Here is a 12,586-nt window from a genome sequence, read left to right as displayed (position 1 = left end):
TTACAGGCCTATTAGTTTGTTACCATGCATAAGTAAAATCTATGCCAAATCTCTGCTTATTAAACTGGAAGAATGGATGCTTACAAAAGGTCTACCTGGTAAGGAACAAGCTGGTTTTAAGGCAGGACCTTCAACTCTTGACCAGTGTCTAGTATTAAGTCATCTTGTGGACAAATATGTCTTGAGAAACAAACGAAGACTCTTTGTGGCATTTGTAGATTTAAAAAGTGCCTTTGATTTGGTCGATCGTAATAAACTGTGGGCCAATTGGAATGGAATTGATCCATACCTTCTTACATTGATTCAATGTTTACACTCCAGTAACCAAATATATGTTAAAGTTTCAAAAGATGGTAGACTTGTAGGTCCAATTCTGAATAACTGAGGAGTTAGGCAAGGCTGCATCTTGGCCCCTACCCTATTTAATCTATTTTTATCTGACCTCCCATTATTTCTTCAAAATGTAACCACTCATATTCCTTATTTAAACAGTATCCCAGGTTTTTTATTACTATATGCAGATGATGCGATAATTATCTCACTTTCCTCTTTGGGTTTTAAAAAAAATATTTAAGTTTCTCAAACTTTTGCCCTCTTAATAACTTCAAAATTAACTATGATAAGACAAAAATTATGCAATTTACAAAGAGGGAACCCGAAAAAATGGATAATCAATGGACATCTAATGCAAGAAGTGAAGCATTTCAATTATCTGGGAATTGTATTTAAAAATAACATGAATTGGAACACACATATCTGTGCTGCAATAGCTAAGGCTAAAGTGACAGCTCACCATATTAAATCTTTTTTTTTCTCCTATAGGAAATAGATATATTCCAGCTGTATTGCAAGTGATTGATATGAAACTTTGTACCCAACTTTTATATGGCACCCCAGTGTGGATTTCAGGTGACCTTAAGAGGTTGGATAAATTCCATGCATCCCTTCTGAGGTCATTATTAGGACTTGCAAATTCTGTAAAATATGAATCAATATGTTGTGAATTGGGAATACTTCCTTTATCAGTATACTCTATGGTTGAGAACATTGAAATATTGGACCTTCCTGCATCATAGAGCCCTATCGCCTAATTTTCTCCTAATTTTCTCCTTTACGACCTCTTAAGTAATAATGTAATTTACAATTTATCATTGATTTGTAGGAGAAAATTGAACTCGATAGGGCTTAATCTACCTGACTTTGAAAATTCTGACCCCATAGATATTTGGGAAATTATCAGGAAGAATCTTACAGAAAAAAGTGTTATCTCCACTCTTGAGGTTGCAAAGCACAGCACTTGCTCTCCTCTCTATTTAAATCTCCCTTTGTGTAGAGATTTTCAAAAGGGATATATGACAAATTTGAAGAAACATGAATTGTGCAGGCTGTTTATGTTAGCCAGATTTAATATCTGGAGGGCCGAGTTTGCCTATGCCTGTTCTAGCCAGTGAATTGCAAACCAAAGAGCAGGGGGGAAAGGTGGGAGGGGAGAGATAAACCCCTGGAAAGATCGGGGACTCACTTATCTTTTAAACTGGTCTGTGCAGTTCATCAGTAGCAGGTGTGGTGTTTCTGGTTCCTGGAGTCAAGAGCTCCCTAGAGAAACAGTGGACAGTGAGTGACCCAAGTTCATTAGCAGGATTGTGAGTCTGGCATATCTGTTCAGGATACCCTGAAATGTCATCTCACCCAAGGTGTTAAATGTTAACCCTTCATGGTGAACTGAGAGGATCGTCCATTTTTTTTTGTCTGGAACTGTTTTCAGTTACATGCTGTTTTTCTTTTCTAGATTTGTGCTAGTGAAGTGGAAGCCCTCATGATGCGGCTTCAGCACACTTTCAAGCAGGAGATGAGTGGTGTTGGAGCAAGCCTTGAAAAAAGGTGGAAATTCTGTGGCTTTGATGGACTGAAAACAGCCACATGAACTTGAAGCTAATAGGACTTTGGACCATGGATTTTTTTTTCTGATTTCTATCATTGATAATAAAGAGAAAGATTGCAAGCAGAAATACTTGCCATTTTGCAACAGAAATGGTTTGTTGGGTGAGTTTACAGCCGCCAGAGAGACCTAACATTTCTGTTAGAAACTAACCATCTAATATTTCATTTCAGTGCTGTGATTACTCTGTTTCATGACTTTTATTTGGACAGAATCAGCCATTTTGGATCTATCTGTTCTCAAACAGTTATGAAAATTGTGGAAAGACCAAAGCAGTGCTTTTTTTCAGCTGGTTCCAGTTCTGGGGTTTCTCAAGACACTTGCATTACCTCCATTGTTGGTGTGTATGCAGAGGTCTCCCAGTGGTGGCTATTGGGTGTGGTAGAGCAGAAGACTGGGAGGCCAAGGGTTGGTCAAGCCAAGTCCAACAACAGCTGGAGCCAACTAATTTTGTCCACATCCTCCTCCCTGCTGAGTTCTAAAAGGGCAACACTTAGACTAAGGGGAAGGAAGCTGACAGCCAGTGCCACCCTCTAGATGCAAGTAAGAAGGTAGGCAGGTGGTAGCTACTTGAGAGCAGACTGAGCCTTGTGGGGCAGTTCTCCATTTGCCCTAATGGACCACCCTCCCCTGGGTGCTTACATTCACTGCTTTGAGCACATTCCATGTGTTTAAACTTAGAAACGGTTGTCCTAGCAATGGTTTGTAAGGGCCAGGCTAGATGACACATTGGCGGTCCATGAACAGACCAGCTGTCTCTTTAAATTTTATTTTAATAGCCATTGTGGAAGAAAGGAGATTGGAATGTGACTGCAGTGCTACAGTAGACGGGGGTGGTCTATTAAAAATTCATTCCATTGTGCAGCTTTCCTGATTGAAATCTTTCCTTTCTCCCCTGGAAGCTGCTATTTGTCATGGTGAGAAAATGACAGCTCCTGAGTGAGTGGAGGTTATATTGTTTGTTTATTAAATTCACATCCTACCCTTTCTCCCAAAGTTGCCCTGGGGCAGGGGCAAACATCAAGTGGCAAATGAATAAAATTTTCTTAAAAACAATTCCTATGCAGATTTAAAAACAACAACTAATTAAATACAAATTAAAGATGCCAATGCAGATTTAAAAACTAGCATGGAAGAAAAGTTCAGTCTCTTCTCTCTCCTGGCTCTGTGATCCCAGTTCAATTTTGACCCCCCCACAGTTGCTTTTAACAACTATTTAGAAGAAATGGGGGCGGGGTGTTTCTGATCATGGATCTCTGACTTTTCATCAAGCTGATTCTGCAACACTGAATTCTTTTGCAAAATTGCTAAGGGTTTTTAACATGAGTGGTGGCTCTCCTCCATGTGTGGTATCTTTGCTACAATCTGCTGGGTGCTATTATTATTGTTGCATGCCACCTCCAATCTCCAAGTGGTGCAAGATTCCAGGGGGTTCCAGGCACTTTACCCAGGGTTTGTGTTTCCTTTTGGAAATGAGGCACAGCGGAGACTGTGGTGTCTTTAGGCTATCGGGTTTATTTACAAATACATATAACCTAAGCCTATGGTGGACGGGTTTACAGCATCAACACCCCCCAAAATGTCTTGCTTCTTCCATAACTGCAGTCTTGGATCTAAGACTGTCTACCCATGCTCTCTATGCATCTAGCTCACATTGCTTCTAACTTTTAAAACTCTGGCTTTATCTGTTGATGTAGGGGCCACACCCATTTTCTGTCTGGTTCTCTGTTCTGGTCTGATCACTTATCACCTTAGACAGCCGCAACAACACAGGAGACTAGGTTTTGACACTTTGCTGATTCCAGGGATTAAAAGTGTCTTAGCACCCCAAGCTTGAATTATATTCTAACACTCACTGGATCCATGGATTTTAGAAGTCTAGCACCTAACTTAAAACACATGAGTCTGGCACCCAGTTTTAACACCCTAAGCATAAATTAAATTCTGATACTACTGGACCCAGGAATTTAGGGGAGTCTGGCACCCACACACTTATAACATTTCTTTATTAAATTTCTATACCACCCTTCACCTGAAGATCACAGGATGGTTTGCAGGTAGCCTGTACCATGGGTCGACCTATGTTTCCTGTGCCCTGATGATTAAAGTCTACACTGAGAAAGATGGCAGTAAGAATAGATTGGCCATAGAAACTCCTGCTAGGCCATGTGAAATTTATTTTCATATTTTACCATGTGTTTTCTGCATTAAGATTTTTCTATTTAAAGTGACTACTGGAGTCCAACTGATACAACATAAAACAAGCTGTTTAAAATATTAAAATGATCACTGTTAAACAAGAGGCATTATCAGAAGTGGCAACAGTTCATTAACTCTGTATGCACAGCAGTCAGTAAAAACACAAAATCCCTCTTCAAATAAATAAGCTGCTCTGCCAAAGGCAGGAAAGTATGGCAGGCACTAGAGACTGTATTAAAAAATGCCACGTTCTGCATCCGATGGCAACAATGGCACAGAGCAACAGGGCCTCTGATGGGGATCATATTTGTTCTGGCAACATTGGATGGCCGCTTATAGATTGCCAGAATATCTACATCACCATAAAAACAAAACCAAGGACACGTGTGCATATGTTAATTTATATACATACATACAAATTCAAAAATGTAAAAATAAATTCATCTTAGTATTTGAGGAAGACAGTGACCAGGTAACCTGTACACCTGGTTGGTCTGCTGTCCAGATGCTGAAGGGCCCTGCTTTTTCTCAGTTATTTATGTTTAAAGCGGACTTGACTGTACTGCCCTCTGTAATGTTAGATTACGCTAGGTGGAAGATTGTTTTTAAGGTACATAGTAAAGGTAAAGGGACCCCCTGACCATTAGGTCCAGTCGTGACCGACTCTGGGGTTGCGGCGCTCATCTCGCTTTACTGGCTGAGGGAGCCGGCATACAGCTTCCGGGTCAAGTGGCCAGCATGACTAAGCCGCTTCTGGCGAACCAGAGCAGTGCACAGAAACACCGGTTACCTTCCCACTGGAGCGGTACCTATTTATCTACTTGCAGTAGTATGCTTTCAAACTGCTAGGTGGGCAGGAGCTGGGACTGAACAACGGGAGCTCACCCCGTCGCGGGGATTCGAACCGCCGACCTTCTGATCAGCAAGCCCTAGGCTCTGTGGTTTAACCCACAGCACCACCCGCGTCCCTGTCCAGGTAACATAGGCAAGCATATAATAACACAATCTTCCTTATCTGATATTTTGGTTTGGGATTGCCATTAGGCTGGGCAAGTATCCAGCACTCTAAAGTCTGAAACTCTTTGTGGCCAAACCAAAATATCAGATAATGAAGATTGTACCTAGTGGTGTCATGGGACTACTAGGTTCTTAAAATACTTTCTGATACTGAAACAGGGCTCAGAGCTGTAGCCCAATGGTAAAGGGTTGGAATTAAAGATGTGAAGGCCCAGGAAAATGGAACATAGAGAAGGGGAAAGTATTGGTTCTCTTCATAGTGGGAGGGATCAAGTCTTTCCACTGGATGAAAATGGAAGTTTAGGGAAACATACATAGTATTTTCTCTTTCAAAATGGCTGGGTTTGTTTAGTGTTTTAAAATAATACTATGTAATACTATAGTCAAGTGGTTTTATCCAACTAACGTCTCACAATAGACACATTCAAATTAATGGATCTAAGTTAGTCAAGTCCATAAATTTCAATGGATCTGCTCTTAGTAAGACTAAGACTGGAAGCAAGCAACCCAAGGTAAAGAGACAGTAACATGAGACCAGCTTATGACTCTGAGACTTAAACTTGAGATGCTCAAACTGGACCCCAAAATCTATGTCTTGGGGCGTCCTGAGGTGGTGGAGATGGAAGAAAGAGCAGTAACTCCTCCTTTATTTCCTACTTTAATGTTTTCAAAGTATTTTTGTCTCTCATCTGTGATCTTTGGACTTGTATTGAAACCCCCAGCTGAGCCCTGGGTGCACTTTCAATGCCAATCTGAAGAGTCCACTCAAGAGGTGAGTAAATATTGAAAATATTAGCACACAGTATTTGTACCCTACAATATTTACAGCAATGCAGCCTTGTTTATCTGCCTCGGTGCACCACAGTGCATACCAATACAGTGTAAGTAAAGTTGCAGATAGGTAGCTGTGTTGGTCTGCCATAGTCAAAACAAAAAAATTCCTTCCAGTAGCACCTTAAAGACCAACTAAGTTAGTTCTTGGTATGAGCTTTCGTGTGCATGCACACTTCTTCAGATACCTTGTTGATGGACTTCCATTTCATGCGGCTCAATGTGGTGCCTTCCATGGTTCCAGTAGTAGATAGGTAGCCGTGTTGGTCTGCCATAGTCAAAACAAAAAAATTCCTTCCAGTAGCACCTTAAAGACCAACTAAGTTAGTTCTTGGTATGAGCTTTCGTGTGCATGCACACTTCTTCAGATACCTGAAGATATCTGAAGAAGTGTGCATGCACACGAAAGCTCATACCAAGAACTAACTTAGTTGGTCTTTAAGGTGCTACTGGAAGGATATTTTTTTATTTTAAGTAAAGAATGTTGGGGAAGACCTGGGAGAGACTAGGGTTCAAATTCCCACTCTGAGAGAGCTCATTGGGGAACCAAGGGCCAGCCACCGTCTCTCAACCTAACTTTTTGTGGATATAACATGGGAGAAGAGGGAACCACGTATGCCACCTTCAGCTCTCTTGCATGTAGGCGACTGCGGGGGCTAGCAAAGGAGGACTGTCCACACGGTCTCCCGTTGGCCAGTAAACACACTTCTCTGGGTTTATCGACAAGCCTGTGATCAGGGTTTTGCTGAAATGGTGAAACCCGACTTGACAGAACGTTAGCGATGCCGGGAAGGGGCTGCCTCGCAGAAATCCTCCGCGCGCCCCGCTCTGTCACTGCGCTTGACAGATGCTGTGAAGCCCCGCCCCGCAGGCATCTAATTGGTCCGCTTTCGCAAAGGGGAAGGGGCGCCCGGTCGGTTGAGTCGCGAGACATTACGTCAGAGGAGAGCGACGCCGCAGCACTTCAGAGAGGGCGGAAGAAGCCGTGGAGATGCCTCCGAAAGGGAAAAGCGGCGGCAAAGGGGGAAAGGGTAAGGGATGGGGGGCGCTGACTGGGGGTGGGATGGGGTGAATGGGATGAATTCCAGCTGCAACCAGAGAACCCAGGAGTCCTAGTTTCCTTCTCCCCAGCCAGGTGCTGATAACAGGGACACCAGGAATCCTGATTTGTCTTCTCTGCCTTACTCTCCCAGAAGGGACAGTACAGCCTAAGAGTCTCTGCTTGTCCCCTCCCCCCTGCTCATCTCAAACCGGCCTGAATCAAATTTAAGCACCAGGATGACGTGCAGAGATCTCCGAGACATGTGGGTTTCCAGACGTGCCTGGGATGCCCTAATAGGTTTCCAGCCCCTTGACTCACAAAGAGACCGGTTGTGGTACAGCATATCCCAGATCAAGGATATATAATCCTGTGGCCCTCTAGATTCTCCCAACTCCCATCGGGCCCAGTCAGCCAGCAGGGTCAGTAATGGTGTCCATTGTACCGCGTTTGGAGAGGCATGAGCCCTCCTCCCCAGCTGCAGATGGTACAGAACAGCGGTTTGCATGCACATAAGTCATGACAAAGTGAGGGGATACTTTTTATCAGGATCAACCAGTGTTACAAAACAAGGAGCAATTTTTCATATTCTCTCTGGTACAGTATTCTTCTTCAGGCAGAATGTCAAGTAAACCAGGAATGGGGAAAGAAAAAAGCTGTCATTGTGATTAAGTTCCCAGTGCTGTGATTGTGGGGTTTCTGTGCACTTTCACATCCTGCCTGGGTTCAAGCAGGGTGAGCAGCCTTTGCCTTATAGCAGCTTAAGTCTAGCATGCTTCTGTGCATTGCTGTGAGACTGGCAACCTGGAGTTTGGCTGCACAGGGTACACACACAGCTGAGCAGAGTGTGGGCTTGGCGCTATGGAAGGAAGGTGTCATAGCGCACCCAGGGTGTCTCACCGTTGCCTCTGACCTTGTGTGTTATCATAGGTGGAGCATCCTCTGGCAGTGATGCTGCAGAAAAGAAAGCCCAGGGCCCTAAAGGAGGTGGCAGCAGTGTGAAGGTAGGTGTTTTGTTTTGTTTCATTTCACCTTGGATGGTGTCCCAGGGGTGCAATTTTAGACACGAAAGAGACAAGAATGTATGTAGAGTGTAATTCAGCTAAAGCGGGGAGGGTGACTTGCTTCCTGATCTCTAGCCGCTCAACACAGCTAGCTTGACATCAGTCTGCACAAGGAGGGTGGGGGTTCTGTGCCCCTCCAGATGTTGCTGGACTACTGCTGGCTGATGGGAGTTGGAGTTCAACACCTCTCCCCTACACTAATGACTCAATGCTGTGGGATGCACAACTATGTTTCTGAGCACAATTCAAAGTGTTGGTGTTGACCTTTAAAGCCCTAAACAGCCTCGGCCCAGTATACCTGAAGGAGTGTCTCCACCCCTATCGTTCTGCCCGGACGCTGAGGTCCAGCACCAAGGGCCTTCTGGCGGTTCCCTCATTGCGAGAAACAAAGCTACAGGGAACCAGGCAGAGGGCCTTCTTGGTAGTGGCACCCGCCCAGTGGAACGCCCTCCCATCAGATGTCAAAGAGATAAACAACTACCTGACATTCAGAAGACATCTGAAGGCAGCCCTGTTCAGGGAAGTTTTTAATGTGTGACATCTTAGTGTAGTTTTGGTCTTTGTGGAAGTGGCTGGGGAGACCCAGCCAGATGGGCGGGGTACAAATAATAAATTATTATTATAAATTATTATAGTGAGATGGGGTACTGTAAACCACATTAAATTACAGTCAAATGCCAGAGTTGTCGTTGGTTGCATTACCTCTTGAGGAATAATAATAATAATAATAATAATAATAATAATACATCATTCATAATAATTTATTATTTATATTCCACCCATCTGACTGGGTTGCCTCTTCAGCCAGAGTGGTGTATGCTTGTCTAATCTGTATTCTGCTTTTTTTTAGGTGAGGCATATTCTATGTGAGAAGCATAGCAGATGCCTGGAGGCACTGGAAAAACTCAAGGCTGGGGTGCGCTTCAGTGAAGTAGCCTCTCAGTACAGCGAGGACAAAGCCAGACAAGGGGTATGTGCCTCTTTCTGTTTTGTGCTGACAGACCACCTTGTTGCTGTGGTTGCCACCTTTCCTTTGTTGCCCTGAGGACTTGAGAGAAAGAGGCAGCCAAGGTGCCATAGTCTTGCTTTTGCTACTTCACTGCCTGCTCTTCTGTACGATTTAGAAACACTGAGCTAACTGAGATCTAGATTTAAAAGACTAGAGTGAAGCTTAGCTGCAGCAGAAACACAGAGGCAGAGCCAAATGAAATCTGTGAGTACAGCACTTTGCAGTAGTAAAATGAGTTTTTAAAAAGACAGGTCTCTGGCCTCAAGAACTTTCAGTGGAAATCCTAACAGAAGAGGACACAGGAGGTGAGGAAGCTTGGAAAGGTGAGAGTGAAAGGAAACGAAGAACGAACTTAAGCAAAATGTTGACGATATCTTAGCAACCTGACCTACAGGAAAAGCTAATTAGGCTTGTCAGGAGCATGTGCAGAAAGCAAGCAAGGTATAGCATATTGGAGAGGGAACTGAGGTCCAGCTGTAAGGGCTTGTGCCTTTTAGAGTAAGGAAGGGCAGAAGAGAGGTTGGATCTCCTGGTTGATCACTGGAAGATGTACAGGAGACTGGTGAGGGCTTCTCACGCTCACTTTGTTATAGCAGCCACTTCAGCAACTTCCCTCCTCCCTTTCTAAATTAGACTGTTAGAATCTCTGATGTGTAGTAACTCACATGTGGATTTATATGTGTACAAAAAGGTCAGCACAATGTGGGGGCTCATGGGGAACAGTAGCCCCGTCCCCACAGCTACCCTGCCTCTGGTTGGTGGCCCTGAAGTTCTGCTAAGAACTAAACATACTGAAATCTGGCCAACAGCCCTGCTATAGGGCTTTAACAGTCTCCCGTTGTTCTTCTTTTCCAGGGAGATCTGGGCTGGATGAGCAGAGGCTCTATGGTGGGGCCCTTCCAAGATGCAGCCTTCGCCTTGCCTGTCAGCAGTATGGACAAGCCCGTGTACACAGACCCCCCTGTGAAAACAAAGTTTGGCTATCACATCATAATGGTTGAAGGGCGTAAATAAAAAAAAAATGTTTCTCTGTGATGCTAGGAATTTCTTCCCTTTCATTTAAACCCTTGGTATGGTTGCGTGAGAAATTGGAGGTTGATTTCCACATACCCTCCCTAGGTGTGTCAAGGCTGGTGTGTGTACACCATGGTGGGGTGAGAAACTGTGTGTGTATTGGGAATCAAAACTGAAACATTGAGGGTGGGTAGTGTAGAAAGGAGACACGCAAGGAAGGACATGGTAGACCTTAATGAAATTATACATGGTATAGAGAAAGTGCATCATTCCCTCCTTCTTGGTTTAGCCTTTAGTTTGGCCTTTAGTTTAGACAGCTTTAAAATTCATGGCCAATAAGGTTGTAAGTGCAATTAGCCACTGAGGCTAGGCTCTGTATGTACCAGGCATTTAAAGCACCCTCCTACCCCAAATAATCTAGGTAACTGCAGTTTGTGAAGTGCACTGGAAGTTGTAGCCCTGCAGTGGTTAAACTACAGTTCCCATGATTCTTTGGGGGGATTCAAATGCTTTAAATGTAGGGTGCGTATGTAGTCTTGATACAGTGGTGCCCCGCAAGACGAATGCCTCGCAAGACGGAAAACCCGCTAGACGAAAGGGTTTTCCGTTTTTCAATGCGCTTCGCAGGACGAATTTCCCTATGGGCTTGCTTCGCAAGACGAAAATGTCTTGCGAGTCTTGCGATTTTTTTTCGCTTTCCCCCCCTTTTTCTAAGCCGCTAAGTCTTTAATAGCCTTTTAGCAGGTAAGCCGCTAAGCCTTTAATAGCCGCTAAACCGCTAATAGCGCTAATCCGCTAAGCCGCTAATAGGGTTGCTTCGCAAAACGAAAAAAACGCTAGATGAAGATACTCCCGGAACGGATTAATTTCGTCTTGCGAGGCACCACTGTATTCAGTTCCTTCAGAATCAGAAGCAGCATGGCTCTGAATATCTCTGTTTGTGGGGAGCACCAGCAGGAGAGGGCTGTTACCTTCATGCCTTGCTTGTGGACTTTTGAAGAAACTTCTGACTGGTCACAATGGGAAAAAGGAGCTTGGCTAGATATGGACCATTAGTCTGATCCAGCAGGGCTCTTCTACGTGGTTTGTTCTTCCTGGGTAGGTGGCAGCAACAGCAGTAATTCTTTAAAGCTGGCCCACGTGACTGGTAAAAAAAGGGCTAGGTTTTATTTTTATTGTTTTGCAGCAAACATGACAAGCAGCCTTCAGGGCACCTCAGGAGGGGTCCCAGATGGGATAAATGGGGCATAAGGGGCTAGCCCCCTGTAACTCTTTGAGGGTATTGAAGGGGAACGACCTGCAGTAATCCATTAATGATTCAATATCAAGTCCAAAATCTTTTAAGTTAGGGAGTAAAACCTAGGATCTCAAGCATGCAAAGAAAGCCTTCACTCTAGCACTGTGGGTGCCACTTACTTCCCCCCAAACCCCACCCTTCCAAAATGCTAAAGGCAGTTTCTGCATGGTTTCCAGGCATGCAGTTTATATGGCTAAAATTGCTTAGCTTCAGCAACAAAGCTGCATCATATGCCCTTAGACTAGAGTTGAGGAACCTTTTACAGCCCAAGGACCATATTCTCTTCTGGGGGCCAGATGTCAGTGGTAGGCAGGGCCAGAAGGAAATGTGGGTAGAATAATGGATTATAATTTTACCTTTGTTCAGTAGGCCAGTTACTGCACACAGGCAAGCCCCTTTCTATCCATGCTGGCTAGCAAAAAGAATGATCAGAGTTTATAGCCAGGCACAACACCCTATCTTTTCCTTTGTGTTGTTAGATTTAAACAAATGTCAAACATAACTTGAGAGTGCAGAGCAGAGCCAGGGAAGTGTTTGACACAGGTGTGTTGTGGTCTGGGAACAGTCCAGAGGGCTGGGGCTTCATTTGGTCCCCAGGCTTGAGAAATCCCTCCCTGCTTTAGACCATTGTCCGAACTTTATTTTAGCGGCCACAACAACTCTTACAAGCCTTGTTATAAGAGCTCTTACAAACTAGGTTTCCATTCAGTTCCATTATCTCTCCACACTGACAATCGCCTCTCCTCCTCCTTCCAAACATAAAACCCAAAATGGGTTAATTACACCACAACGGCCAGGTTTATCTCCAGAGAGGGGTCCACTTTTCAGCATCTTTATTTGAAAGCTCATCCCATGTAGTTCTAAGAGATGTACCGTACTTCTAAGTAAGAGGTCTAAGTCTTGGGCAGTCTTAGATACATAGCCAAGGAAGGAAATGCTTTATAGCTTACATGCTGAAACTGGATGTCCGGACTAGTTTTCCAAAATGCGAAGAAGTACATTGCAGGCATTTCCCCAGGGTTGTGCAAGGCTTCACATAAATGCATGGTGGTGAACCCAGCACCTTCGTGAAGAACCTGGGAAGAAGGGCCAGGGCAGGCCTAATTAATAGATACAAATGGTTCTGCAGGACAAAAGCACATCAGTGTGCACCAACAGATCTCTGCAGGTGCCAGTT

General features: G+C 44.2%; 2 protein-coding genes across 7 annotated transcripts in view; both read left to right on the top strand.

Annotated features, from left to right (window-relative positions):
• The window catches only part of ENOX2 (ecto-NOX disulfide-thiol exchanger 2), a 44,136-nt gene extending 42,127 nt beyond the window's left edge, over positions 1-2,009 (top strand). For 5 of the 6 annotated variants that reach the window (XM_083484722.1, XM_083484721.1, XM_083484725.1 and 2 more), the window contains exon 15: positions 1,790-2,009. In XM_083484722.1, coding sequence (XP_083340848.1) covers positions 1,790-1,924 — 135 coding nt within the window. In that variant the 3' untranslated portion in view covers positions 1,925-2,009. Of the gene's footprint in view, positions 1-822; positions 953-1,789 lie in introns of all 6 variants that reach the window. The other variant, XR_014521288.1, reaches the window with a different exon arrangement.
• Positions 2,010-6,871: 4,862 nt separating this feature from the next.
• PIN4 (peptidylprolyl cis/trans isomerase, NIMA-interacting 4) lies at positions 6,872-10,133 on the top strand. Its single transcript, XM_083484848.1, has 4 exons — positions 6,872-7,017; positions 7,956-8,029; positions 8,940-9,059; positions 9,954-10,133. Exons 1-4 carry the CDS (start codon positions 6,978-6,980, stop codon positions 10,110-10,112), a joined length of 393 nt encoding a protein of 130 aa, XP_083340974.1. The 5' UTR covers positions 6,872-6,977; the 3' UTR covers positions 10,113-10,133.
• The last annotated feature ends 2,453 nt before the right edge of the window (positions 10,134-12,586 follow it).

This window comes from Podarcis liolepis (assembly GCF_965112155.1).
Source record: "Podarcis liolepis genome assembly, chromosome: Z".
NCBI classification, from domain to species: Eukaryota; Metazoa; Chordata; class Lepidosauria; order Squamata; family Lacertidae; genus Podarcis; species Podarcis liolepis.
Note: the sequence above shows the minus strand (reverse complement) of the source record. Positions and strands in the feature narration are given on the sequence as shown.

Bases quoted from the DNA above. Each gene is read 5' to 3' on its own strand.
- PIN4 (XM_083484848.1), top strand. From the start codon at position 6,978: ATGCCTCCGAAAGGGAAAAGCGGCGGCAAAGGGGGAAAGG. The intron at 7,018-7,955 runs GTAAGGGATGGG...GTGTTATCATAG, and splicing joins CGGCGGCAAAGGGGGAAAGG to GTGGAGCATCCTCTGGCAGT. The intron at 8,030-8,939 runs GTAGGTGTTTTG...GCTTTTTTTTAG, and splicing joins GAGGTGGCAGCAGTGTGAAG to GTGAGGCATATTCTATGTGA.